A 27852-nucleotide genomic window follows, 5' to 3' on the forward strand; every position below is an offset into this window, starting at 1 on the left:
TCCCACAATGACTCCGCTGTCTTCAAGATTAAACTAACTTTCTGTCCAACACCTGACTTCCTGCTGATTTATCCATCCTCTGCCATCAGCACCCATAGAAGCTATGAGCCGGGGACGATCAAGATAAACCCATTACATTAATTGAAAGATTAGTCTTTCATATGTAAAACACAATATTGATTTTAGCTGAAAATTAGCTTCGTGGTTAGCTTGTTATGAATTGGCTCCAAATTCGCACAGTAACTGAACCATGTTATCTAATTTCAATTGAGCCAACACACATATTTGACGTTATCCAAAACGATCACGTCAAACAACCAAACGAAAATGTCACGAAACACCACTCGAACAGAAGAAACAGATTCATACTGTTAAGTGAAATTGGTTGCTAACAACCATTATGTATTCATCTTAATTGAGCAGACACCAGCATATAAAACACAACCCAACACTCTTCTCCAAACATTATTTCATTTATTAAAACAAATGTATTAAATAAACATATTTACATAACACCCTAATATAAAATTGGTCCAAACAATCACACATACAGATTGAACTCGTGTAAATTAATACATACACAAACTGAGTCCTCCATCACAGTCACTTGTTAGTCAGCTTTGAAATGGTTTGGCAGCTGAGTCGTCCAGAGTGCCGTTGGTTCATCAGCCGTAAGCGTATTTGTCGACGCCGCCTTTGTCATTGGATGCCATCTGTCCGCTTAGCTTCATTAAAAGCTTCACAATGAGGCCAGCCTAGCAAAAAAAATATGGTACACATTCTTTAATACCAGGCAAATGGTTCAAACGTGTCGAAATAAGCTAACAAGCAACATCTCAACCTGCCTATTCCTTGGAACCCATTCAAATGAGATTCGATGTGCCGCTTTTACCTGTTTGGTGTGCACGATAAAGTTCATTTTATTCTCGCCGCTGTGTACTTGGAAGTACTGATCAGCGTGTCCCAGCTGCCACATGAACGTGCCGTACTCTAAGCTGATGAGGAGTACCTGAAATATGACAAGGAAACATAATAGCACAAGTAATTGAGAGGCGGCAGATAATTTGATGAGAACATGAGATGATGCAATCAAAAAAAAAAAACAGAATGTCAGAGTAGGAGTTTTAACAACAACTGAAGCTGTAACAAATCGCTTAACATCGACAGCTGTCATATACAGTGACACCTTGGCTTAACTTAAATTAAACTTAATTGTTTCCCAGAGTGTGTAAGGCGAAAAGTGTGTATCCCAAAAGTTAATTTCCCATAGGAAACCATTAAAATGAGAATAATCCGTTCCCAGATCCCCATAAAACAATTTTCTACTTTCTAATTTTCTAAGCCTTAAAACTACATACCTCACTCATTGTAGTGCTCCGTGTGTATCCCGAAAAAGAGTTTGTATGCCAAGGTTACATTTTCATAAATTTAACGTTCGTAAACGGAAAAGTTCATAAGCCAAGGGGTTCGTAAACCGAGGTATCACTGTACAGGGAATAAAGCAGTCACAAAGATAGTAGAAAGCAGTTGCCACACCTTGGTCTCCATGTTCATGAGGTGTAGCCCTTTGGTGTTGACACCGACGTAGACGCGGATGACCTTGTGGTTGCTGGCGCTGGCCTTGGTATAAACTTGACCGGTGAAAAAGGCGGCGCCATAGGTGGGGATATCCCAGCAGTTCTGCAGAAAAAGCTGCTGTAGGTGGTGCATCTCCTTGCTGACACCTTCGCTGGTGCTCAGCGCCTGTTGCCAAATAAACTCAAAAGTTCGGAACGGTGACGGGGGAAAAAGAAAAACACTTGTCTAAAGTTCTCAGCGGTTCCACTGTACTTTGTATTCGTGAAGAATCCTGTTGGTCCAGTGGTACGCTTTGCTTTTCACTTTTAATATCGGCACAATGGACTTAAGGTTTTCCTCACTGAAAAAGAACAAAGTTGAATCCATCTGTGTGTGTGTGTATAATCAAGAAAATATTCAGATTCAGTCAGCGATGTACTTGAGGAAGCCTTGCTTGTGCTTCTTGCTCTCGTAGTTGCCATAGATGATCTGCAGGAGAAAGCTAGCAAGCGTGATTAGCTTGCTGTCGGGAGCCGGAAAGAAGCCTTTGAGCAGGCAGAGCCGGGCCTCGTCAAACAGGATGAGGATGGCCAGTGGGTCCTCCACCTGCATTGAAAAATCACAAAATTATATAAAATACAATACTAACTCATTCACTGACATAATCAAATTTATTTGGGAATTGAAAATAATAATAATACATTTAATTTCTAAGCGCCTTTCAAAACTGTCAAGGTCACTTTACAGTCACAGGATAGGTTTTTCTGTCGGGTGAGCAGCGGCAGCCACACGCGCCAGCGTTCACTCAACCCGGAAGTAACTCAGATAGAAAGCTAGCTAGCAGGTATTGGATAGCCTATTTATTAGCTATCCAATAGCTAATAAATAGGTGATAGCCAGATAGCCAACAGCTAGCCAGCCAGATAGCCAACAGCCAGCCAGCTATCTAATAAATAGCTAATAGATAGCCAGATAGCCAACAGCTAGACAGCTTACAGCCAGTCAGACAGACAGCTAATAGCTAGCCAGCTAGCTAATATAGCTAATAAATAGCTAATAGATAGCCAGCTAGACAGATAATAGCTAGCCAGCTAGCCAATAGATAGCTAATACATAGCCAGCTAGACAGCTAACAGCCAACCAGATAGCCAGGCAGTCAGCCAGCTAGCCTGGCAGACAGCTAGCTAGCCAGTCAACCAGATAGCTAGCCAGCCAGCCAACCAGATAGCCAGCTAACCAGTCAACCAGAATTTAGTTGAGAATGAAGTTGTTATATTTTATGAAAATGGCTGAAAAAGTTAGAATAGACAATAAAATATGACAGAGCGCCATTTTAGTGCCTTGTTCCAGCTTCAGCTGTTGTTAAAGCGCGATATAGACCAATATGTATGTACTGCATTGTATTTTGAACAGCTGCCCTCATTTCAAGCTCATATAACACCAGACCCATAAAATTTAATAATGAACTCTTTTTTTTCTGATGAAAGAAGAGAGTCTAAGGTTTCTTACACTGCATTGAATGTTTATGTCGTCCTAAAACTCAATATTCTGTGGGTCTTGGAATTTGAGTGACAATGACAAAACCCTAGCACTGGAGCGGACACATTTTTGCACGTCTGGCAGTGAATGAGTTAATTTGTGATTCTTCAGAAAGAAAAAAAAGTATTTTCCCCAAATCTGAAGCCATGCAGTTTTGCCATGTGACCTTTTTCTCAATCTCCAGGGGCAAGCGGACATCCCTGCGGAGGAAAAGCTGAGGCGTCTCCCTTTGTGGGTCCAGAACGGTCAAGTCCGTCACAATCTCCGTCCAGATGCGAAGGTGCTGCAGAGGCTTGTGGTACGGCTTCAGCTGCAGGTCTGTGACAAACGCATGCTTCAGCTTAAATTTGTATATGACGTTAGCTCGCGTTATCAAGTCTGCTCACGGAGGTTTTCGGAGCATATCCAGATGGTGAAGTACTGCTGAGTCTCTTGGGACAGACGCATGCCCTCCATGATCTGCTGCACTGTGGTGTTGTTGCCGTGCTTCAGCTCCACAGAGCGATATGAGCCGTCCATGCGGTAGATGCGCACCTTCTCATACTGGGGAGAGGGCGGGTGGTAATCAAAATAACGATTACCGTATTTTCCGGTGTATAAGGCACACCCAAAAGGAGGTGGTGGGATTCACCGGTTTGCTGTTGGCTTGCTGAAGAAGCTTCACAGACTCTTCCCATTCGTTCTGCTTGTTCTCCTCACACACCTGCAATGGTGAACGCTTCTGCTGGTCTTCAATATGCTAACAACCACAAGAAAACAGAAATTGACGATCATTAACACATTCGGGAATGACAGTGAATGACTTAAATTTCAAGTATTCCTAAACCTCAATAATATTCTGTGTGTCCTGGAATTTCAGTGAAAATGACAAAAACCCTGGCACTGGAGTGGACACATTTTTGCACATACCTGGCAGTGAATAAGTTAAATTCAGAGTAAGAAACCTTAGACCCTTCTTTCCTCAGAAAAAAATGTTAATTCCTAAATTCTATGGGTCTGGGGTTATCTGAGCTTGAAATGGGGCGGCTATACAAAATAATAATAATCATAATAATAAAAATAATAATAATAATAATAATAATCCAATTAATTTCTAAGCACCTTTCAAAACTCTCAAGGACACTTTACAGTCACAGGATATTTTTTTGTGCAGGTGAGCAGCGGCAGCCAATTGCGCCGGCGTTCACTCTACCCGGACAATACATGCATATTGATTGATATAGCGCTTATAACAACAAATAATATAACAATAATATGAATAATACATTTGATTTCTAAGCGCCTTTCAAAATTCTCATGGTCACAATCACAGTTTTTTTTCTGTGGGTGAGCGGTGGCAGCCACACGCGCCAGCGTTCACTCAACACGGAATAACTCAAATAGATCGAAAGCTAGCTAGATAGCTCATAGATAGATAGCGAGATATTTAATAGATGGCTCGCCAGATAGCAGGCTCATAAACAGCAAATAGACAGCCAGCTAGGTAGCAAGCTAGGTAGCCAACCAGATAGCCAGCCAGATAGCTAGCTAATAGATAGCCAGCCAGATAGCCAGCCAAATGAAGCTGTAACAAAGCGCTAACATGGACAAAAGGCAAATGCTCCAAGGGAAAAAAAACATTGCCAGAGGTCTGCCCAGCGCTTGATCTGCCCCCCCCCCCCCAATCGTGCCCCGGAATTCTGCCTGGCAACTATCATCTGACCCAGGAAAAGTGACAGAGAAATATGTCATAGTGATTTTGGTGTACCCGGTCAATCTCGGGATGCTGCAGCAAGAGTTGCACGATGTCACTATGGCCGCCTCGTGCGGCAAAGTGCAGAGGTGAGCTCAGCTGTCCGTTCAGCAGGTTGGGATTACATTTGCCCTTTTCCAACAGCAGCTTGGTCGCCTCAACTTTGCCGTGCCTGAAGGAGACCAACATCAATCACCCAAAAAAATAATATTTGAAGATGATGCTTTATGGAGCCTCACCAGCAGGCGTAGTGGATGGCGGCCCAGTGGTCGCTGTCCAGCTGCTTGACCGAAAAGCCGCTCTCGAGGAGCTTGGTAAGCAGCTCCGTATCTCCCTCGCAGGCGCTGCGGTGGAGAGGGAAGTCGTCTACCCATTGACGCTCCCTACAAAAAAAAAAAAAAAAAAAAAAAAATAAAGAGGATTAACGCATGCAAAAAAATTGTCATTGCTACTTGAATTCCAGGACCAACAGAATATTGAGTTTTAGGATGACATAAACATTCAATGCAGCGTAAGAAACCTTAGACTATCTTCTTTCTTCAGAAAAAAAAGAGTTAATTCCTATATTATATGAGTCTGGAGTTTTATGAGCTTGAAATCAGAATCAGAATCAGAATCAGAATACCTTTATTCGTCCCGCAATGGGGAAATTTGCAGTCCACAGCAGCAATTGAAGAGGGATGGGGTTGGGGTGGGAGTGAAAGGATAGAAAACAAGATATTCTAAGCATAACAAAATAAAAATGTCAACTGTATACTGTGCAAATGTAGATGTGCAAAAACCGTTCTATAAACAAGACTGTACATAGTGCAGAATCAAGAGATGCATTTAGATATATTGCAACAACCCATATTTACAAGTGTCCAGTTTTTTTTTTTTTTTTTTTTTTTCCCACATGTGATCATTGGGAATTGTGAAGCCTGACAGCAATGAGGGCAACTGTCCAAAATACGATACGAACTTTTCAGTTTACGAACGTTAAATTTATGAAAATTTTACCTTGGCATGCAAACTATTTTTCAGGATACACACGGGCCTGCCACAATGAGTGATGTGTCGTTCGCGAACGAGCACGTTCTAACAAGAGGGAGGTGGTTTAAACATTAAAGAGACAGGCAGACGACAGAGACAGAGTGAGAAAATAGATAGAAAACAGTGACATTTGGACTCATTTCAACTTTGATAGTTCAAAGGCGGAGTGTAGACTGCAAGGTTAATATTCCCATCAATCAGGCTCCACAAATAACCCGCACAAGCCATCTGTACACTTGATGCAAAAAGCTATCAACCCAGCTAAACAGAACACAATTGATGAGGAACTAGGTGAAATTATTGCAGAGAAAGCACCTACAAGGGATCATTCCTCAAGATGGTGAAAGAAGAAGGGCACGTTTCTCATCAAGTGATTAATGCTGATGAAACCGGCCACTCCATTCCATCAAGCCATCAACGACCATTACAAAGGTAAATAAAACCACGTTATTATACAATACAGTTTATTTATTTAATTATAATACCATAGCACATTTATTATACATAAAATAAGGTATATTTTGTGTAGTTTTAAGGCTTAGAAAATTACAAAGAAAGAAAATTATGTCTTAAGGGGACCTGGGAACGGATTATTCTCATTTTAATGGTTTCCTATGGGAAATTATTTTTTGGGATACACACTTTTCGCCTTACACACTCTGTCTGGGAACAAATTAAGTTTGTAAGCAAGGTACCACTGTGCATACATATTGATTTATATAGTGCTTAAACAACAGCTTAAGCTGGAACAAAGCGCTAACATGGAAAAGAAAAAGAACATTGCCAGAGGCCATGTCCAGCGCTTTATCGGCACCCAAGCATGAAAAAAAAACCAACAACAACAAAACCCAAACAAATTCGGGAATGCCGCTCAACGTCATACGTATGTTCAACTCCCGAACAAATTTGTGAATGAGTTAAATGTGAAAACAAATCTGAAGCAAAAGATAAATGCATTCTCACTTATCCTCGGCTGGGCAGTTGGCGCTGTGCTGCCACGTTTCCCTTGTTGGAATCTGGATCTTGGAGTAGTCGGGTGCTCCCAGGCCAAAATATGGATTGATGATAACTTTGTCCACCTGCAGATTTGCAGTTATTTATTACAAATGGGCAAGATTCAGTACTTGTGTACTTCTGGTCTCACCCGGTTGGTATACTGCAGATCGGAGCCATAGAGCGGGTTTAAGACGCACATGTCGGCCTTCTCCAGAGACATCATCTTGCTTTTGATCTCCAGTGCCGTGTAACCCATGTGGAGGCCCTCGTCGCTCAGTCTGCCCTCGCCTCCATACGCCGGGTTGCTAACGTTGGTCTTCACCCTTTCCACTGGCGCTGGCCGGAACAGCGCCGGGATGGCGTGAGGCACGGTGTGCTGCTCCGCTAGCCATCTGAAGTGATCAAATCCGTTCTGTGCTGAGGATCGGTTCCAATCACAAAGGTTTGAGTCAATCCGTTGCCGAATCCGAGCTCACTTGTCCAAGGCGAGGAGCATCCTTGCAGTAACGGGGCAGAAGTGGACACTGGTCTCGCTGCAAACCCTCATGATGTCGTGCAGGCAGTAGAAGCTCGGGCTGCCCGCGTTGTGGACTGGTTTGCTGTTGTCTGTTGAGAAGCATTTGTTTAACCATTTCTACCCTAATACAACGGGTGGTGGTTACAAAGTACAGTGATAGCTTGGCCTACGAACTTAATTGGTTCCCAGACAGAGTGTGTAAAGCGAAAAGTGTGTATCCCAAAAATGAATTTCCCATAGGAAACCATTAAAATGAGAATAATCCGTTCCCATAAAACGGGTCGGGAACCTATGGCTCGCGAGCCATATATGGCTCTTTTGATGATTGCATATGGCTCGCCGATAAAACTAAAATATGTATTTATTTTTTCGTTTCGTCGTTTTTTTTTCGCCGTTCATTTTTCCCGTTGGGGCTGCAGTTGGCGGAAAGAGCAATTTTGATTGGATGACACTGACCTAGAATGGCCGAAAGCGCCATGTTGATTGGATGATAGTGGCCGTCATGTTGAAACGGGTAAACGCCCCTTTAACTGAGCCCAACGAGTGCACTTCAGCGTGAACACACGGTGTGTGTGCGGGGAACCGCATCGGGTGGGAGTGAGCTGGGGGGGTGACGCAGCCTCCCTGGAAGTGTGACAGCGGGCGTCTGCGGAGGTCTTCAAGCCGGCTTTCGATCACCGAATGCGGGCGTGCACGGGGGAATCTCAGCCTGTTCCTTTTGAAATATTTTCAAAGTGTTTGAGCTCCAGCAAGACGGCGAGGAGAGAAAATGTTCTGATTCTAATTTGCAATGAAACAATACCATCGATGAAACAGCCGAATGTCAGTGACATTTTAACAAGCCCCATGTTAACGTTAGCATCGACATACTTCTGCGAGAAGTATATTGCAGATAGCAAGTGTGGAAGCTTATGAGCCGTGTGCAGGCGAGCTAGCAGTAACTTCGCCTCTAGACCGGCAAATTGAATTTCATTCCGATCGTTTTCCTGGAATTTTACCAAACACGAGGAACGGAAAACCATTCATGTTAACGGTGAGTACTATCACAGTTACAGTAAAGTCTCGTTATATCGATATCGGATATATCGATAGTCCCGGTTATATCGATACTATTTCTATGCACGCACGGAGAAAATTACATGCAAACAGGGTCGGATATATCGATAGTCCCGGTTATATCGACATTTTTTCGGACTCCCTTTAATATCGATATAACGAGACTTTACTGTATTTTAAATAATGAATTCTGATATTTTGTTGAAAAGTGTCCGCGCGTGCGCGTGTGAGCGCACGCGACCGTTTGTATGTGCGCGCGCGCACATGCGAGCGTTTGCATGTGCGCGCGCGCACGCGAGCGTTTGTATGTGCGCGCGCGCATGCGTGTGGCTCTCGCTGAAAAACATTTCTAAATATTTTACTTTTATGGTTCTCTTAGTCAAAAGGGTTCCCGACCCCTGCCATAAAACATAATGTTCTACTTTCTAATTTTCTAAGCCTTAAAACTACACAAAATATGCCATGTTTTATGTATAATAAATATGCTATGGTATTATAATTAAATAAATAAACTGTACTGTATAATAGTCGTTTTATTTACCTTTGTGATGGTCATTGATGGCTTGATGGAATGGAGTGACCGGTTTCCTTAGCATTAAACACTTGATGAGGAACGTAACCTTCTTCTTTCACCATCTTGAGGAATGATCCTTTGCATCAGGTGTACAGATGGCTTGTGCGGGTTGTTTGTGGAGCCTGATTGATGGGATATTTTAACCTTGCAGTCTACACTGTGCCTTTGAAACTCTCTCACTGTCATCTGCCTGTCTCTTTAATGTTTAAACAACCTCCCCTCACTGCTGCGTTCTTGACCAATCATGTGGCTTTAACCAAAGACTGGGGGCGGGGAATAGAGGACAAAAGCAGTCAGCTGCCATTTTGTTGTTCGAAGAATGGGCTTGTTCGCGAACGACACATCACTCATTGAGGTAAGGTAAGGCCAAGGTCAAATTTTCCTAAATTTAACGTTCGTAAACCGAAAAGTTCGTAAGCCAAGGGGTTAGTAAACCGAGGTATCACTGTTCCGTATTTTCCGGTGTATAAAGCACACCCAAAAGCCTTTATTTTCTTTAAAAGCCTTAGATGTACAGAAAATCGGGGGTAAATCTGAGGTGAACAGACACAGTCTGTTAAACTGTCATCCTCAGGTAGGAGATCTGGCCTTGGGCGGAATTTAGGACTTGATAGTCTTGCACAGGAAGAGTTTATTAGCCAAGTTACAAATCTATCAGTTCATGGAAAGGCCACCCATTAAAATGTCTATGTTCTGTTGGTCTATGAATGTTGGTGCTTGTACCATGGGACGTCTCTGACAACCAATTCGCCTTATACTGCAGTGCGCTTTATACACCGTAATATACGGTATGTTGAATCAGAAGGAGGTTGTGGGTTTAATTCCACGCACAGTGAGTGGGGATTACGCACCTTTAATGCCAACCGGGACCACAAACAGTGAGGCTTCTTCAACGCCGTTGCCCAAACACAGGGAGAATTTCTTCATGTGAACCACACGTTTGCCTGAAATGCAAACCGGACGATGAGCCTCCTCCGAAGAGACAAAGTGAATCGTCGCAAGCTTACCGATGAAGCTTTGGTTGTTGGACAAGGGTTTGATGGTATCTGCGACATAGTCTAAAATTGATTTGGATTTGTCTCCTGCCGTTTGAATCTTGGTCGCTGGGAGGACTTTCTTCCTTTTTTTCTCCTTCCCCTCCAAGGGCACTTCACTCAGCAGGATCTCAACATGAAGACATGTAGTGATTCAACTAGCAAGCTGATATGTAAAAAAGTGACCGCTAATCCAAAAGAATCAATCATCAAAATGTTCAATGAAGCCATGGAATTTTGTCTCAAAATGCAAAGTGCATACCTCATAGGCTTTGGCTCTGTACTCTTTGGAGCTAAGACTGACTTGATTCTTGGGCCGAAGGACAGCGACAAACACGTCCTCCAGGCTGTCCTCGTTGCCCATGGTAACGGCTCTTAGGGCCAAATACTGTGGAGAGGCATGACTGGGGTGTCACAGAACAGACAACAAACAGTTAGGTGTGAAATTGAATCATGGTGACACATTTTAACACCTTTAGCTGCTTTTCATTGATTTATTTGAGAATTTAAAATATGACAGAACGCCATTCCCGAATTTGTTCTGGTTTTGTTTTTTTCTTGTTTGGGTGTCAATAAAGTGCTGGCCATGGCCTCTGGCAATGTTTTATACCTTCCACACGAGGGCAACATTTCCCCTTTTTCCATGTTAGCGCTTTATTACAGCTTCAGCTGTTGTTAAAACGATATAAACCAATATGTATGTATTGCATTGTATTTTGTACAGCTGCCCTCATTTCAAGCTCATATAACTCCGGGCCCATATAATTTGGGAATTAACTCTTGGCACTGGAGTGGATATTTTTGTCCACGTCTGCCAGTGAATGAGACCAATAAAGACGTCTTTTTTGAGCATTTTCATGTCCAAAATGTTGGCACACATCCATGAATGTTTTATTTGCTGTTAGAGTTTCCTGGTAGTCCATAGAAAGTGCTTTGGGCTTCTCAATTCAACTAGTACTTGTTGAATTCATGATGGACACGCCCCGGAAACCACGGGTCGACCGTTTTTACATGTAAATAACAAAAACTCTTCATAATTCTACAATCATCACAACAGCGAACGTATTTAAAGCATGGTTTAACTTCACACAGTTGATTTACGTTTACGACAAATACTTGTTTGGGCGTGCTAGCTGTGGGTGCTACACGGCATCATCGGTTCAGCCGAGTGGTCAAACTCACCGAAAAGCTAAGCAAACTTACCACCGATGTCTCCGCACTTTCGGAGTCTTGTTCAGCGTTCAAAGTGTCCGCGGTTGTCCTCTCAGGATGGATTTCCAGGGCAATTATTCGAGCAAAAATTCCCCACTGGCCTGAATTTTTTTGGTCCCTTAGAAAACAAAACCCGCGGTGCGTTCAAATGTCCCAAAGGCGGTAGGACAATAGACGACTTAGAGATCGCGTGGGAGGGCAAACCGTCACGTGTCAAGATGTCTTCGGGTATCGAGTGTGACGTTGTTTTGATTGGAATGCAAGATACAGCAAACATTTTTTTCGTGATTATAGAATGGCGCCTTATGCATTTGTGTATGTGTTTTTCCAGACCGAACCAATCACTCATTCGCTGCCATCCCAGAATTTATTCGGGTATTATACAATACATATTGATTTATATAATGCTTTAACAACGGCTGAAGCTTCAACTAAGCGCTTAACATGGACAGGTATAATATACAGGAAATACAGGAATTGATTCCTAATTCCCAAATTTGTTCAGGTATTGTTTTTTTTTCTTGTGGGGGTGCTGATAAAGCGCTGTTCCGACTTCTGACAATATTTTTCCCTTCCACGAGGGGGGCAGTATTTGCCTTTTGTCCATGTTAGCGCTTTGTTACAGCTTCAGCTGTATAAATCAATATGTGTGAACGTATTGTATTTTGTACACACTGCCCCCATTTCAAGCTCAGATAACTCCAGACCCATATAATTTAGGAATTAACTCTTTTTATGATGAAACAACAGAGTCTAAGGTTTCTAACGCTGTATTGAATATTTATGTAATCCTAAAACACATTATTCTGTGCAAGTTCAGCGAAAATGACAAAAACCCTGGGACTGGACTGCAAATATTTTTGCACAGTGTCTGGCAGTGAATGAGATAAAAAGTAGTTGGGACAGAAAACCATCCGCGATCTTGTGAGGTAAGACTAAACACCAATCAACTCGTTACTATTTTTATTTGATGTGATTAAATAGTGAAACAACAATTCTTTTTTTGGAAGAACAAGATGATTGGTCCACAGCTGGATGTTGAGTCTTGACTTGTCATTATGGATTTAAGAAGCAGACGTTTTGTCATCGGAAGGCGGGTCAAGATCCCTGACGTTGCAAATGGCGAGCACCTCCTGCATCTTCTCTTGAATCTCATGCACTCGGGCAGTCCACTTTTCGCGCACCTCGTCCTCGTCGTCCTCGGTGACAACGGTGTAGCCCATGAGGGCGATGAGACCCATGTGGAAGAGGTGAGCCACGTGTGAGCAATGGCGCTCCATGATCTCTGCGTTGGCGTTGCAGTTCTCCAGGTAGACCCTCAGCAGGGGCCTGCCGAAGAGCGAGCCGGCGCCCATCACACCGCGGTAGTACACGTTCAGGCTGGTGTCCATTTTGTCCCGTTCGTAGATCCGCTCAAAGTTCTCCATGTACTGCGTTGTGTTGTCCGGGTCTTTCTTCATCTGCGTCACCATGGCATTGAAAGCAGCGTACTGGTGCTTGATGTACTCCTCATACTTCCCAAAGGTCTCATTGACCTCATCGATTCGGATCTGCATCAGGCACTGCCGGTTCCTCTCGGAGATGCTCTCCAGCTTGCTGTGGATGGCCTGGAAGTCCTTATCCAGCTCGTGGCCCTCCTCGTCCATGAGACCCCTCCGAGCCACACCCACCAAGGAGGAGACGATACCAAAGATGGGGTCAAATGATGAGGCGAAAGAAGACACCTTCTCCACGTAGGTCAGCACGGTGACTGCCGTTTTTTTAACTTTGGAGCTTTCGGCCATCTTGTTGTTTTCCTTAAAAATGTATTTTGGGATACAAATAATTGGAAGATTAAAACAAGATTATTTTTTGTTTCATTTAATGTAAAGATTATAATAATATACAATACAGTGATACCTTGGTTTACGAACCCCTTGGCTTACGAACATTTCGGTTTACGAGCGTTAAATTTATGAACATTTTACCTTGGCATACGAACTATTTTTTGGGATACACACGGAGCTGCCACAATGAGTGATGTGTTGTTCGCGAACGAGCCCGTTCTCCTAAAAAGAAAATGGCAGCCGGCTTGTTTTGGTCCTCTATTCCCTGCCCCCAGTCATCGGTTAAAGCCATGTGAATGGTCAAGAACACAGCATTGAGGGGGTAGGGGTTACAGACAGAGAGAGTGAGGCCATTCTCCCAAAAACAAAACGGCGTCTTCGGTTAAAGCCACGTGATTGGTCAAGAACGCAGCAGTGAGGGGGGCTTAAACATTAAAAAGACAAGCAGACGACAGAGAGAGAGTGAGAAATCACACACACACACACACACACACACACACACACACACACACACACACACGCACATGCACACACACACACAAGAAAGGGAGACGACAGCGCTTGAAACAAAAAACAAAAGTGAAAAAAATGTGAATTGGTGAGAAAATTGATAGAAAACAGTGAAATTTGGACTCATTTCAACTTTGGACTGGAAGGTTAAAAAATAAAGCTAATCAAAAAGCTATCCACCCAGCTAAACAGAACACAACTGATGAGGAAGGTAAAAGGTAAAATTGTCGCAGAGAAAGCACCTCCAAGGGATCATTCCTCAACATGGTGAAAGAAGAAGTCTATGTTCCTCAAGTGTTTAATGCTGATGAAACCGGCCTCAAAATGACACAGAATAAATTCTTTAATCGATTGAAAACATGTATGCTTTCCTCTTCAGAACGATTTGAATCATATTCATAACTGGATGTGTAACAAGAAAGCATATTATCCGAATCTGAAGCCATTGTTTTTATTCTCCAGCAATGCAAGACATCTTGGCGTGACGTCACGAACTGGGGGCGGGACTTTCTGAAAATGCCCAATTCGCAGCTCCATTTTTTTGCAGATTTTGGACCCATTTTTGGAGTCATTTTTATTGGATTTTTACATTTGAATAAAATATACTGCGTGTTTTGGGTATTTTAGATGCTATAAAACGTTTTTCTGATGTCAGTTAAAAAACAAAAAAGTGACGTCGGTTGCCCTTTAAGGCTTAGAAAATTAGAAAGTAGAAAATTATGTTTTATGGGGACCTGGGAACGCATTATTCTCATTTTAATGGTTTCCTCTGGGAAATTAATTTTTGGGATACACACTTCTCGCGTTACACTCTCTGTCTCTGAACCAATTAAGTTCGTAAACCAATGTATCGCTGTATTGAGATTATTTCATCCTGCCCACCCCTAAAAAAGGTTCTATCTTTGCTCGATTTTTTTATTCAACTGCGTTTGTATCACATTAATTATATTTCACATCAGTAGTGCACTATTGACAAAAACAGCAAGACACAATTGTTGTCATCTCGCTTCCTGTCTAAGCCCTCTCAATGAAATATAACTGAGATTTGTGTTAACACGTTATTAATTGATTCTAAGCACAATTTATGTACTTTCGAAGCCCTCTTCCCACCCATTTCCTGATCACAAAAACAATCACTCCCAGCGCCATTCCTTGCTTGTCAATCAACACTCAAACACATCAGCAGTCGCAACACAAATCTCGAGAGGCTGCTTGTTTTTAATGTTTACTCACCAGGGATAAAACTGCTGTTATCTCTCTGCCTACAAGAACCGCCTGTATGCCCTGGCCACCATTTTCCTTTTTCCGGCCTACGGAAGTCACAGCCCTTTCCTGCCAAATAAGGTAGCCAACACCAGGAAGTAACTCACCCTTGCTATTTGCTGATTGGATGACGTATGTACATGTACTCCTATTTCCCCGCCCATTTTGTGACGTGTATATATTCCGCCGGACAAATTAACTCACCCCAGACACCGAAAAAGGATAAATCCAATTACTTTAATAATAATAATAATAATAATAATAATAATAATAATAATAATAATAATAATAATAATAATAATAATAATGCATTTTATTTCTACGTTTATTGTGTAACTAAAACAAATAGGTACAAAAATATGTAATATCTCCACCAGTTCCCTGTCAAACTTAGAATCAACTTCAAACTACTTCTGTGGACAATACATATTGATTTATACTGTATAGCGCTTTAAAAATACATTTAAAGCCATCCATAACCTTGCCGCCCTTATCTGTCTGTCTTTTGAATGAATTAATTTCCCATTTTCCTTCCCATTTTAGAGTCCCATCTCCACCCACATCCTGAACCCACATACACATATCTTGCAATATCTGATCTTATTTCACAATAAAATAATAACAATTATATCCAGAGTTTGAATTATAGTGCCATTTATAACTTCCTTCTTTCCCATCACATAAATATTGTATGGGTATCAAACATAGTCTGTTAAAAAAGCCCTTCTTTGGTAACCGGCTTTCATTTTATCGTGTGTTTTTTTCTGCATACCATGAGTACGCAGTTGGTACCAACAGCTATGCAAACAGTATTGGACAAGGGCAAATCAGTTATGCAATGTTTGAATTCCTGTGATAAAACAATAATAAAACATCTGCACACACGAACCATGCAAATATGCATGCACACAGACACACAAATGTATCAGAAATCCACAATCAATGTCTTTCTCATAAACAAAACAAAAGTAACATAGCTGGAACCAATAATGGGAACAAATAGAGGAGCTACAATACAATACAATATGCTCAAACACAGCGGCTGATGAATAGGACATACACACACACACACACACACACACACACACACACACACACACACACACACACACACACACACACACACGCACACGCACACACACACGCACACACACACACACACACACACACGCACACACACATACGCACACACACACACGCACACAGGCCCCTCACCTCAGTGGAGAGCTCAGCTGGTCAGCTGTGCTATTTCCCACAATAACACATCGTGGCTGTGTCCACTCGGCGGCTGGGCTGAAGCGAGACTGAGCATCTCTTCTGCTTTTAGGTACGAACGCCACGACACCATCATCATCATTTCCTTCTCATCAATTTGTCTGTGCTAGAGAAATTTGAAGTATTAATTTGCTGTGTATGCTGTGTATTTTCATCACTTTGCTGCTGTGAAATGTAAATTTCTCCACTGTGAGACTAATAAAGGCATATCCAATCCAATCCAATCCAATCCAATCCAATGCTGTGTTTAATTTTCTAATTCGATGTTTGAATTGCAGGATAAACTTCCCGTCAACACTGGGAAACAATCGGGAACATGTGGTGCAAAGTCATCAAGCTTTTGCTCCTCCTGGGGTGAGTGCCAAACACTTTTTTTAAATCACTTTTTTTCTCAAATTGATTGAATAATCTGTCTCCCTTATTTATTAATCTGCCATTTATTTTTAACTCATTCACTGCCATTCACAAATTTATTCGGTAATTGAAAATATGACGTAGAGCGGCATTCCCGAAATTGTTCAGGTTTTGTTTTTTCATGCTTGGATGCATATCCCGTGACTGTAAAGTGACCTTGAGAGTTGTGAAAGGCGCTTATAAATGACATGTATTATTATTAATATCATTATCATATATAGTTATTATTATTATTATTATTATTATTATTATTATTATTATTATTATTATTATTATTATTATTATTAAAGTGCTGGGCATAGCCCCTGGCAGTGTTTTTTCTTTTCCACAAGGGGGCAGCATTTCCCTTTTTCCATGTTTGTGCTTTATTCCAGCTTCAGCTGTTGTTAAAGCGCTATATTAACCAGTGGTGGGCCGTCAGAGCCAGCAAGGCCTTCTCTGCTGGCCTAACATAATCAGACATCATTATCATAATTATAATAAAAGTCAATTTCATTAATAAAGTATTTTTTCTAAATATATATATAATTATTCTACATACTGTATTCTTGATGTTATATTATATCCATTTGGTTATGCTCCTTTCAGTGTTGTAGTTTTAGGTCAGAGTTTTTAATCCAATCAGAATTCAGCTAGCTTGTGTCGCCAGGCTGTATGAAATCTGACCGACGCCTTCAGAATCAACAGTGAGGGCGTCTATGCGCTGTACATGAACGGGCACATGTAGTTGATATATAGTTGCGATAGCCAATCAGATCACGAGTTGGCACAGTAAGGCCAGCTAGAGGGCCTCGCGTTGAACATGACATGTACGCGTCCTGTGATTGGATACTCACTTTACCTCAGCCCTCAGCGGAGGCAGCGTTATGCAAATCAACCAAGCTACAACAGATCAGACCCGGAAACTTTAGCAGAAAAAACACGTATATCTACTCGCTTTTTTAACCCACAATGGCTGAAGGAGAGGACAACTCGCTGTCGCATGTAGGTAGGCCTATTCTCAAGAAAAAATGAAAAAGATTTGTTTACTTTTATTTTCAACAAATAGTTCGTTTTGTGAATGTCTTGTTGCTTTTCTTATATTAAACTGGCATTTTGTAATTTAGCGTAAAATCTTGTTAAAGATTGCATATTCTTGGTGGACTTAATAAAACTTTGTGGACAAATGATTTTAAATTTCCTTTTATTTTTAAGTGTTTGCAGTAGCCTGTGTTGTAGATGATTAAGGTGATGCCACGCCCAGTACTGCGTGCGTGTGCTTTTGTAAATGATATCTCCAGCCGTTGTGTCATAAATTACGGTATTACGAGGGATATTTGTTCAAGTCGGACTAAGCAGGACTTCACTGAAGGCCTAGGTGTGAAATGCACGGACCGCCACTGATATTAACAAATATCTAGGTACTGTATTGCATTGTGTTTTGGACAGCCACCCTCATTTCAAGATCAGATAACTCCAGACCCATACAATTTAGGAATTAACTCTTATTTTTCTGATGAAAGAAGAGTGTCTAAAGTTTCCAATGGTGTGTTGAATGTGTATGTAGTCCAAAAACTCAATATTCAGGCGGATCCTGGAATTAGAATGACAATGACAAAAACCCTGGCACTGGAGTGGATAAATTTTTTTGCACATCGGCTGGCAGTCAATGAGTTAAGGACAATGTTGTAAAATGAGTTGAAATGATTCAGAGTGATACTGAACAGGAAAAAAATGGTCTCGTTGTTGTGGTAGCGGCTCCGGTTTGAGCTCAGGTGCAGTCCAGCGACCAGACTACGATGACACGCCCAGCCCGGAATTCCTCAACCCGTCCTGGATGGAAAACATCCCTGACGAGCGGCCCCTCTCCAAGCTCACCATGCCTGGCACCCATAACACCATGGCTCTTTACGGCGGCGCCTACGCCGAGTGCCAAACATGGAGCCTGAGTTCCCAGCTGCGTGCCGGCATCCGCTTCCTGGATGTGCGGGTGCGCCACGTTAAAGGTAACCTCACCATCCACCATGGGGTGGTGTACCAGCACACCCACTTCGGCCACGTGCTGGAGGGCGTGCAAGACTTCCTGACCAGTTACCCGAGCGAGACGGTGCTGATGCGCGTCAAGGAGGAGCTCAGCGAGACCGATAATATCTACGGGGCAGTGGTGGAGTACATACGGCGCTACGCCCGATGGGAGATGCTATGGCATAGCCGACTGGTGCCCACTATGGGCCAGGCGCGAGGTAAACTCATCATCCTCCAGGACTTCGTTGGACCAGACTTGGGGATGCGCTATGACTCCTTGGACATCGCTGATGACTGGAAGGTCTGATTAAATCTCCCTAATTGATACCCGGAGGGGAACTTCAGCAATCAAAAAATTGCCACAAAATGCTGTCAAACCCCGATCTAGAATGTCAATCAAAAACAGAAAGTATTGGATCAATTTGGATTTTCGGGGAAAAATTTGTTTGAATTTAAAGGACAACCGACACCATTTTTTTTGTTTCCTAACTGACATCAGAAAAACGTTTTATAACATCTAAAATACCCAAAACACGCAGTGTCCCAATACTGCCACAAAATGAGCTTGGAAATGGGGCGATTCAGAAAGTTGTTCACTTGTTCGTGACGTCACGCCAGGATACGTCTTCACAAACTGCCTTGCTCCAGAATCAAAACAATGGCTTCAGAGAGTTCCGATTCAGAGAAGATGATTTCTTGTTATTCATCCAGTTATGAATAGGATTCAAATACTTCTGAAGATGAAAGCATAAATGTTTGCAATCGATTAAAGACGTCCTTCTGTATCAATTCGAGCCGTCTGGACTCCAATGTACCATCCAGAAAATGCACAAGATGGCGCACAAGCTCCATTGGAAATGGGCTGATTTGTCCGCTGGGAATTTGTGTAAACTTACACCTTCTTTATGCGTGTTACCGCAATTGGCCGCGACACACAACAATTCACCATTGTGTTATTTATGTAGTTTTCCTTCTAATTTCGCGATCAACACTGTACACAACAAGTACCCAAAATGCATTGCGTGTCGCTTTCTTGGTCAGGGGTGTTCCCTCTGTGACATCACTTAAGGCAGAGGTCCGCAAGCCCCGGGCCGCGGACCGGTACCGGTCCGTGGGTCATTTGGTACTGGGCCGCGTAGAAAGAATAAATAATTTACATAAAATGAAAAATTACCAGATTACATCAGTCTATGACTTACTCTTGACGCATGTCAAAACGCTAGTCTAGGTCACATGATACATACCGTGAAAATTAGCCCACCGTAAGATAGCAAAATGAGTAAAAAAACAAATGTCTTATTTTGTTGTATTTCTCTGCCGGTCCGTGAAAATATTGTCTGACATTAAACCGGTCCGTGGCGCAAAAAAGGTTGGGGACCACTGACTTAGGGCATCAACATCAACTCGAAAACAAGACTCATGAATATTCAGCACCGGTCTTAAAAGGTAAAATATAGCTATGTGGTGGAATCTTTGTAACATGTGCTCATTGAAGTCATTTGAAGTCATTTTACAAATTATGGACGCAACGTCTCCGGAGGTGTCGGTTATCCTTTAAGATGCACTTTAAACATGATGTGAATTTAATTGTACCAGTGGCAGGCCATGCATATCATTGAGAGGCCTTCAGTAGTGCTATGTCTGAATCGATCAAAACTGTAAAAAGTGTGGTGTGATTTACTGCAAGTCCTCTAGAGGGTACCATTAGCAAGGAAATAACCAGCCGCCCTTTTTTTTCTTGAAAAGTCCGTCTTGAAAATGGTTCTATCCTAAATACGAAAACACACGTCTGTAAGCAGCGCAACAGGGGAAAAGCAATGAAAGGAAGCTGAAAGAAATTTTTGAATTACAGTAAAGTCTCGTTATATCGATATCGGTTATATCGATAGTACTGCTTATAACGCTACTATTTCTATGAACGCAAGGAGAAAATTTACATGCTGCAGGATCGGCTAAATCGATAGTCCGGTTATATCGATATTTTTTCCGACTCTCGAGAATATCGATATAACGAGACTTTACTGTATATAATAAGAATTCATGGACAAAATATAATTAATATCAGTCCCTAATGCAGTTATTTTTAGGCCAGTGGAGAAGGCCTTGCTGGCCTTGAGGTCTGCCACTGACTTGTACATAGTTCGGAAGGGCCATTTTCTGACGCATTTCCAGGGATCCTTCAAAGACAAACTATTCCAAGTGATTTCGTGAGATCCGACCACATTTGACATCTACCAAGACACATTTAACAATATTAAATTGCAAATCCTTTGTGTATGAAGTAAACCAGCCTTTCACGTTCTCAAAGGTTCCCACACTCCTGCACGTGGACGAGAAATGGCAGAGTGTCTACGAACATCTGGAAATGGCACCCACTGGGAACAAGGACCAGATCTTCCTCACCTACAGCAGCGGTGCTGGCGTCTTTGCCGTCCCGAGGGCTATTGCGCAACGGATTAATTCTCAGCTGTACGACTACTTGAGGGCCAAGACTGACCCGAACCAGCATTTTGGGATCATATGCATGGACTTCCCCGCTGCTCCCATGTTACAAACCATCATTGAGTTCCAACTCAACGTAGGAATGGAGAAAGCATCTTCAATGTAGCCTGCCTTGCAATTCGAAGAACAAATAAAACCAAATGAGAAGTAATCCCTGTTTAAACTCCTGGTTGATGCGTTCACAAATCGTTTCTTCCATCTATAATTATAAACCAGGCTTATTTTTAAAAATTGCCCTGCATTTAAATGAACAAATTATCTCTTTCAAACAAACATGCGGATCAAACCTCAAAAGATGGAGGGCACTGATTTGCTGTGGCGACCCCTGGAAGGGAAAAGCCGAAAGGAAAAGAAGATCGCTTTCAAACATATAGGGCAATTAAAACAAACCACTTGAATATTGTTTTGTTTAAATAACAATATAAACACAAAAAATCTGAGAACGTTAACCACGAAACAATAAATGAATGCAAATCAAAGTAAATTTCAATACAAAAAAAAAGATCTCAACATACAGTAACGATATTGCCGGTACCAACTGCATAGGCATTTTTAGGACACAAGGTGTCACCCTCGAACTTGTTTTCCAGAACGTTATAGAGATGAGCGGTGTAATTTTAAGTAAATAAGACTACCACCGGGGGAAAAACACAAAATAATACTTTAGATTTTTTTTTTCCCTCATGAAATAATAGTTACGCTACAGTGACCTATATTCCACCGCGATTGTTTCTGTCCAGTGAACCGAGCGCACTCTGTACTCGCAGTCGTATACCATTGCGTTTTTGTGAAGTACGTAGTCGTTTTTCGTGGGATTTTCCAAGCTAAGCAGTTTATGATGACGTTTTACACACGTTACCCTCCATGCTGGTTCTTGAAATTTCCCAGTACGACAACGAGAAACGGGGAAAATTTGATTGAAGTTTACGCTCTTTTTGCTAACACTAAAGTTTATAAAGGTGAGTAAGTTGTATTTTTATAACTCATAGACGTGGTAGAATATATATTTATCTCCATAACGGCCAGGTTTCGAGCAAAAAGAAGCATTAGCATATATCTTAATGGAGCTCGCAATCTTTCCTAGTGTTCAATGACAGTCATTTTTGATTTCTGACGAAAATCTGCCTGCATTCGATCGTTGATATTTGCTCATTTATATTTTGAATCTTTTCTTGTGTTTTCTGTTCTTGTTTAGAATTTCAAAAGCTTTCCAATGGCACCTTACTCGTTGAGATCTGCCAAAAATTAAGAAAGTTACGAGTAGTTATCATAGTTACTTTCATTCCTTTCATAACTTTGCTGCTGTGAAATGTAAATTTCTCCACTGCGAGACTAATAAAGGCAAATCCATCAATCCGTAGTTCAAACTGGAATAAAGAACTCGGTCACTGATTCGCATTAGCTTTTAACTGTGTAATTACAGGCAGAAAATCACTTCATATTTCGAAAATTAAAAATTCGATTATTTCCTTATTATTTGTGATAGAACAATAATCTATACATCAGTTGAAAGCTATTTAAATGCACTTTAATATGGTATTAGAAAATGTGTGATTAATTTTGAAAAAAATCACATCCCGAGTGATAATATAGATTCCATGGAATAGGATAAGGGCCATTGAAGAAAAAAAGCTTGCCAACCTTATTGTTTTCTTCAGTGGCCCTAATCCGGTTCTGTAGGCCACACCTGCTTCAAATTTTGCTGTACATATTTTATCTTTCCTCAAGCCATGTACTTTTCCTTTTGCTTCTGACAAAACAAATTTCCCCCCGAGGTTATCCATTCCGTTCTCTTGATTCATTCATAAAGTGGGCGGGGCTTGCATTGGCATGTGCGCGCGTGCACATGCCAATGCACGCGCGATCCCGCCTCGCTCCCATCGGCGGCCATGTTGGAATGTTGGATGTGGACGGGGGCGGGGAAGGGAAGCAGGAACAGCCGACTCGGGTACAAGCGGAGGTGGGGGAGAGGGAGACGCATACACGGAGCAAGATTGCGGCGACACTCCACAGAGATTGGAGCGATTAAAACGTCGCTTGACAACTACTTCGGGTATCCTGCCGTTCACCTAGCGGAATTTCCAACAACTTCTGCCTGTTTTTAAAGTCAACAGAAGCCCTTGAAAGAAAGTAAGTTGACATTTTGATTTCACTTTTCAGGGGACGCGTTACTGTATTTGAGGGAGGGTAAAGGAAATGATGTGGTGTTCGTCGGCTCGTTTGTTGTAACGCTCGAGAAAAACCTCAAGTATCCCCCACATTGTCACTATTTTGAAGTATTAAATATGAGTCAAAACGGCGTTTTAATAGCAAGGGAATTACGGCAAAGTATGTTCGGTGCATTATTCGTCTGAGACAGTCACATGGAGAAACGTTACCTCCACTCTGACTGGATTAACCTACTTTTATGTTCCCAAATCTCCCTCCCAGGTGGTTCTTTGGTCGATAAACACTACTAATACTGAGAATGAGCTAAGTTCAACTTTTAAACAAGAACACCACAAACCACCGCAGTCCACTTTGGACCGTCTGCGCCTACCTTAGACAACATTAGCTCCCCCCCAAAAAAAATTATATTTATAAACGAGACAACCCTTTAATCGACAATTCCTGTCATAGAAGCGATCGGATCACAAACCAGTTTGTGAGGATTCTCTTTTATCGTAATACACAAATGCAGTCAATGAATGAGCCCATTTTTGCTAACTGCCTCTCATCAAATTTCCTCTCCTTTTTTCTTTCACACATCTCTAATCTTAAAAAGGTTAAGACCTAAAATGGATGACCTTTGAGTATAAATTACACCAGCCATTCTGAAGCCATTCTTCTGAATAGTGTGAAGCTGATTTTCTTTTTAAAAACACTCACCTGAATGATTATTTTTAATTAGCGGCAGTGTCACATTATGGATGTGCTGTGTGTAATTGCACACCACTTGCCCTCTGCTTCATATTCCAGATGCAAGCAAATACTAATGAACTGCAGTATCCATTCGAGATGCAGCCCTCTGAGCCCTAATGTGAGTTCTTCATCCTTAGGTGTGCATACTGTCCTTTTTATCTATTTGTATTTTTATTTTAATGACTCGTGAAGAAATGCTGTGTCGATGCTAACGTCCTCCAACCTTTCCACACTTTGGTGTTGGCTCAGGTTGACACTGTGAGTGGACCATTCAGGTGATCTGCATTGTGGTTCTTCATATAAATAGAATTGTATTGATACCTGAAATGAATCCCCTATCAGCAATCAATAGTAAGAGTTTGAAGTGAGAGGTTATTATTATTTTTTCAACTTCAAGATCGCGCCACGAGAGTGGCTGTCTTTACAGTATTTATTTATTTATTATATAAACCTATTTAAAATGCATTTTCTATGTACAGTAAAGTCTCGTCATATCGATATCGGATATATCGATAGTCCCGGTTATATCGATACTATTTCTATGCACGCACTGAGAAAATTACATGCAAACAGGGTCGGATATATCGATAGTCCCGGTTATATCGATATTTTTTCAGACTCCCTTGAATATCGATATAACGAGACTTTACTGTATCTCTTTCTCTTGTTTTTATTTATAATTGTATTTTATTTATTGCATTCTATTTGTGATTGTATTTTATTTATTATAGTACCTATGCTTGTCTGTGACTGTAAAGTGTCCTCGAGAGCTTTGAAAGGTGCTTAAAATGTAATGTATTATTATTATTATTATTATTATTATTATTATTGTTATTATTTGTTTTTGCTGCTATGAAATTTAAATTTCTCCACTGTGAGACAAATGAAGGCTCATCTAATCTAATCTAAGAAAATAGGATTAGTTCAAGTAAAAAAAACAAGGAAATCAGCTCCCGTAGAGGAAAAAAAGTATATTTTTCCTTAATCAAACATTCTTCAACAATTAATGTAAAAAAAACCTCTATACCCAAAAAGTATAAAAGTAAAAGAACTTAATTAACTCTTTCAAGACACTGAACGGATAGATAAGCAGTATCAGGAAATAGTTTGGTGACAAGCTTCCTCCGGCTGCTTCCATGTGAGTCCTTTGATGATTGTGTCACATGATGCATTGTGAAGTTCTGTCTGACTTGAAAAGCATCGTTTTTTTCCCCCCACAATTCGTAGTCGAACTTCAAAATGGGCAAATCGACACATCCTCCAAGGTTTTATAATTTCAAGACGGTTCAAATTTCAATTGTTTTGTCGAAGTTTTCTCATAAGCGTCTGTGATGCATTCCACAAAGTTGAACTGATTTCACTTTTTTCATGTGGTTGGCTACAGCTGGCTAATGGTGGCGTGTGTGTGTGTGTGTGTGTGTATATATGTGTGTGTGCATGTGTGAGTGTGCCTGTAAAAATTGCAAAGGACTTCTTGTATTTATAGTAACACTTGACTACCCTCAAAGATCCAACAGTCAATCCCCTTCAAAAACTCTGGTAGCAGTTGTTCTCTTCTTACCGACCAGGTTGTCCCCAGTTTCTTGGCATCCCAGTGACAGAAAGACGCAAAAGAGTAACAAAGGCGGAAGTCTCCAGAGGCATGACAATATGTGTTGCATTGGATTTTGGACAGCCACCCTCATTTCAAGCTCATAACTCCAACTCATTTTCGGAATTTACTCTTTTTTTTCTGATAAAAGAAGAGAGTCTACGGTTTCTTACGATGCATTGAATGTTTATGTCGCACTAAAACTCAATATTCTTTGTGTCCTGGAATTTGATTGACAATGACAAAAACCCCGGCACCGGAGTGGACACATTTTTGCACATCCTCTGGCCGTGAATGAGTTAAAAAAAACTCAGATGGTCGCAAGCTACTGTATGAAGTGGTTCATGAAGTGTGTGTGGATGAACCAGCACGCAAGATAGACGACAGTTGGCCACAATGGCAGGAAATGACATCTCGCTAATGACCTGACCCTCCTCGGGGCGTGCACATACGCCGGACGTGTGCACGAAAATACCCGATCTGCAACCCCTTTCGTTTTTATTCCTCTTGGGCTCCTTTTACACAAGGCGATGAGCTCAGGAGACAGAAAACAGCCAGGTTGACTTCTCATTTTTCCTGCATAACTCCAAACCCAGCTTTAAAGGACAACCTTCACCATTTTTTAGTTTCCTAACTGACATCAGAAAAACGTTTTATAGCATCTAAAATACCCATAACACACAGGCTGATATTTTTAGTCAAATGCAAAACACCAATAAAAATGACTTGTAGTGTCCCAAAACTGCCACAAAATGAGCTCGGAACTGGGCAGATTCAGAAAATCCCACCTCCTTGTTTGTGATGTCACGCCAGGATACTCCTTCACAAACTGCCTTGCTCCAGAATCAAAACAATAGCTTCAAAGAGTTCAGATTCGGAGAAGATGATTTCTTGTTACTCATCCAGTTATGAATATGATTCAAATAGTTCTGAAGAGGAAAGCATAAATGTTTGCAATCGATTAAAGTAGTCCTTCTGTATCAATTCGAGCTGTCTGGACTCCAATGTAGCACCCAGAACATCCACAAGATGGCGCACACGCTCCGTTGGAAATGGGCTGATTTGTCCACTGGGAATTTGTGTAAACTTACACCTTCTTTATGCGTGTTACCGCAATTGGCCGCGACACACAACAATTCACCATAGCGTTATTTATGTAGTTTTCACTTCTAATTGCGCGATCAACATGGAGTTTTCAGATGAAAAAAGTACCCAAAATGCATTGTGCGTCGCTTTCTCGGTCTGGGGCGTTCACTCCGTGACGTCGCTGAGGGCATCGTCATCAACTCAAAAACAAGACTTCCTGAATATTCAGCGCTAGTCTTAAAACGTAAAATATAGCTATATGCGGTGAAATCTTTGTAAAATGCGCTCAGTAGAAGTCATTTGAAGTGATTTTACAAATTATGGACGCAACTTGTCTGGAGGTGTCGGTTGTCCTTTAAAGCTTAATGCAATCCTTCTCGATCCTTACCCAAGTCCCTTGACTGGTAATTTGAGGACAGCCATAAAGAAAAATGGTCCTCTGGATCGTGTGCGCATATACAGTTCCATGGTTGTCAGTTGATGATGAATAGACTCGGAACGTGGTGATTCCCTCCCGCGGGGACCTAAAACGAGCACAATGGGACATAGTGAGGCGAACATCTTGCAAAGTCGTTGCCCTTTTGCGCACGTGGCTGCTACATGGAGGGAGCAGACGATGTAATTTGTTGAAAGAAAGAAGTTATTGTCATAAAGATGGGAAGAGAATAGAGCCGAGGTAAAGACGAACGATCGGGGGGGAAAAAAAGCAATGCACGATTTGACTTTGGGTGGAAAAGGGTCCACGCATGCGAAATCACTTGCAGCTGTCTGAATAGAAGGATTTTTAGAAAAACGAATGGAAGGACCTTTGGGGCTGATGCGACAGGATGTTTATGTTTTCACTTCCTATTGTTCTGTAAAAGAATCATTTTTGAATAAAAAAAAATCTGCTCTCTGTGTAACATTTTGGTTTATGACCAACATGTGGCACTGTAGGGCCTCGCCAGCACTTGCACAGGTGTTGGTCGCTTTAATCAGTGGCAGTTAAATGGACTCCAGGGACGCCCATTCGGGGTCAGGTCATTGTTTGTTTCACCCTATCAGGTTTGTTTCATCTTGTCATGTTTCACTCGAGGGTTTGTTTGCTACTTTGGGCATTTTGTTCTGATCACTTTGTTGTTTGAGGATTTTGTTCCTGCGGACTTTATTTCATACAACTTGTCAAATACACTGTGCTACTTCCTCCTGCCTGCTTTTTTGGGGTCCACCACCTTGCAAATTGAGACACTCT

The 27852-nt window shown here is 41.6% G+C and overlaps 4 protein-coding genes across 10 annotated transcripts in view; 2 read left to right on the forward strand and 2 right to left on the reverse strand.

Annotated features, from left to right (window-relative positions):
- Nucleotides 1–460: 460 nt before the first annotated feature.
- Nucleotides 461–11400, reverse strand: krit1 (KRIT1 ankyrin repeat containing). Its single transcript, XM_089023862.1, has 17 exons — nt 11241–11400; nt 10300–10441; nt 10011–10167; nt 9855–9947; nt 7333–7462; nt 7005–7248; nt 6824–6939; nt 5068–5211; nt 4844–5000; nt 3728–3835; nt 3483–3639; nt 3263–3414; nt 1997–2163; nt 1831–1918; nt 1537–1743; nt 893–1009; nt 461–755 (listed from the first exon to the last, which is right to left on the reverse strand). The coding sequence occupies exons 2-17, from the start codon at nt 10399–10401 to the stop codon at nt 666–668; spliced, it is 2229 nt and encodes a 742-aa protein (XP_088879988.1). The 5' UTR covers nt 10402–10441; nt 11241–11400; the 3' UTR covers nt 461–665.
- Nucleotides 11401–12195: 795 nt separating this feature from the next.
- rpz2 (rapunzel 2) lies at nt 12196–14938 on the reverse strand. Its single transcript, XM_089023478.1, has 2 exons — nt 14819–14938; nt 12196–13045 (listed from the first exon to the last, which is right to left on the reverse strand). The coding sequence occupies exon 2, from the start codon at nt 13031–13033 to the stop codon at nt 12314–12316; it is 720 nt and encodes a 239-aa protein (XP_088879604.1). The 5' UTR covers nt 13034–13045; nt 14819–14938; the 3' UTR covers nt 12196–12313.
- Nucleotides 14939–16051: 1113 nt separating this feature from the next.
- LOC148882721 (uncharacterized) lies at nt 16052–21194 on the forward strand. Of its 2 annotated transcripts, none has more exons than XM_088986848.1 (4): nt 16052–16175; nt 16402–16477; nt 18272–18842; nt 20850–21194. In XM_088986848.1, exons 2-4 carry the CDS (start codon nt 16440–16442, stop codon nt 21147–21149), a joined length of 909 nt encoding a protein of 302 aa, XP_088842974.1. In that variant the 5' UTR covers nt 16052–16175; nt 16402–16439; the 3' UTR covers nt 21150–21194. The 2 variants fall into 2 exon arrangements, with proteins under 2 accessions (XP_088842974.1, XP_088842975.1); XM_088986849.1 differs by lacking the exon at nt 16052–16175 and adding an exon at nt 16279–16297.
- Nucleotides 21195–22985: 1791 nt separating this feature from the next.
- Nucleotides 22986–27852, forward strand: part of ptk2aa (protein tyrosine kinase 2aa) — a 48517-nt gene continuing 43650 nt past the window's right edge. For 3 of the 6 annotated variants that reach the window (XM_089023120.1, XM_089023121.1, XM_089023122.1), the window contains exons 1-2: nt 22986–23173; nt 24002–24081. In XM_089023120.1, coding sequence (XP_088879246.1) covers nt 24018–24081 — 64 coding nt within the window. In that variant the 5' untranslated portion in view covers nt 22986–23173; nt 24002–24017. The remainder of the gene's footprint in view (nt 23174–24001; nt 24082–27852) is intronic. The other 3 variants (XM_089023127.1, XM_089023124.1, XM_089023125.1) reach the window with 3 other exon arrangements.

The sequence above is a fragment of the Hippocampus bargibanti genome, linkage group LG20 (genome assembly GCF_051943395.1).
Source record: "Hippocampus bargibanti isolate YZ-2025 linkage group LG20, ASM5194339v1, whole genome shotgun sequence".
Taxonomy (NCBI): Eukaryota; Metazoa; Chordata; class Actinopteri; order Syngnathiformes; family Syngnathidae; genus Hippocampus; species Hippocampus bargibanti.

What these genes read in the sequence shown, in the direction of transcription:
- krit1 (XM_089023862.1), bottom strand. Translation starts at nt 10,401, where the DNA reads ATGGGCAACGAGGACAGCCTGGAGGACGTGTTTGTCGCTGTCCTTCGG. An exon ending in AGCAAGCCAACAGCAAACCG is followed by an intron (nt 3,640 to 3,727) that starts GTGAATCCCACC and finishes CCCTCTCCCCAG; the next exon opens with TATGAGAAGGTGCGCATCTA. An exon ending in TCATGAACATGGAGACCAAG is followed by an intron (nt 1,010 to 1,536) that starts GTGTGGCAACTG and finishes GTCATATTTCAG; the next exon opens with GTACTCCTCATCAGCTTAGA.
- rpz2 (XM_089023478.1), bottom strand. Translation starts at nt 13,033, where the DNA reads ATGGCCGAAAGCTCCAAAGTTAAAAAAACGGCAGTCACCGTGCTGACC.
- LOC148882721 (XM_088986848.1), top strand. Translation starts at nt 16,440, where the DNA reads ATGTGGTGCAAAGTCATCAAGCTTTTGCTCCTCCTGGG. An exon ending in AAGCTTTTGCTCCTCCTGGG is followed by an intron (nt 16,478 to 18,271) that starts GTGAGTGCCAAA and finishes TTGTTGTGGTAG; the next exon opens with CGGCTCCGGTTTGAGCTCAG. An exon ending in ACATCGCTGATGACTGGAAG is followed by an intron (nt 18,843 to 20,849) that starts GTCTGATTAAAT and finishes ACGTTCTCAAAG; the next exon opens with GTTCCCACACTCCTGCACGT.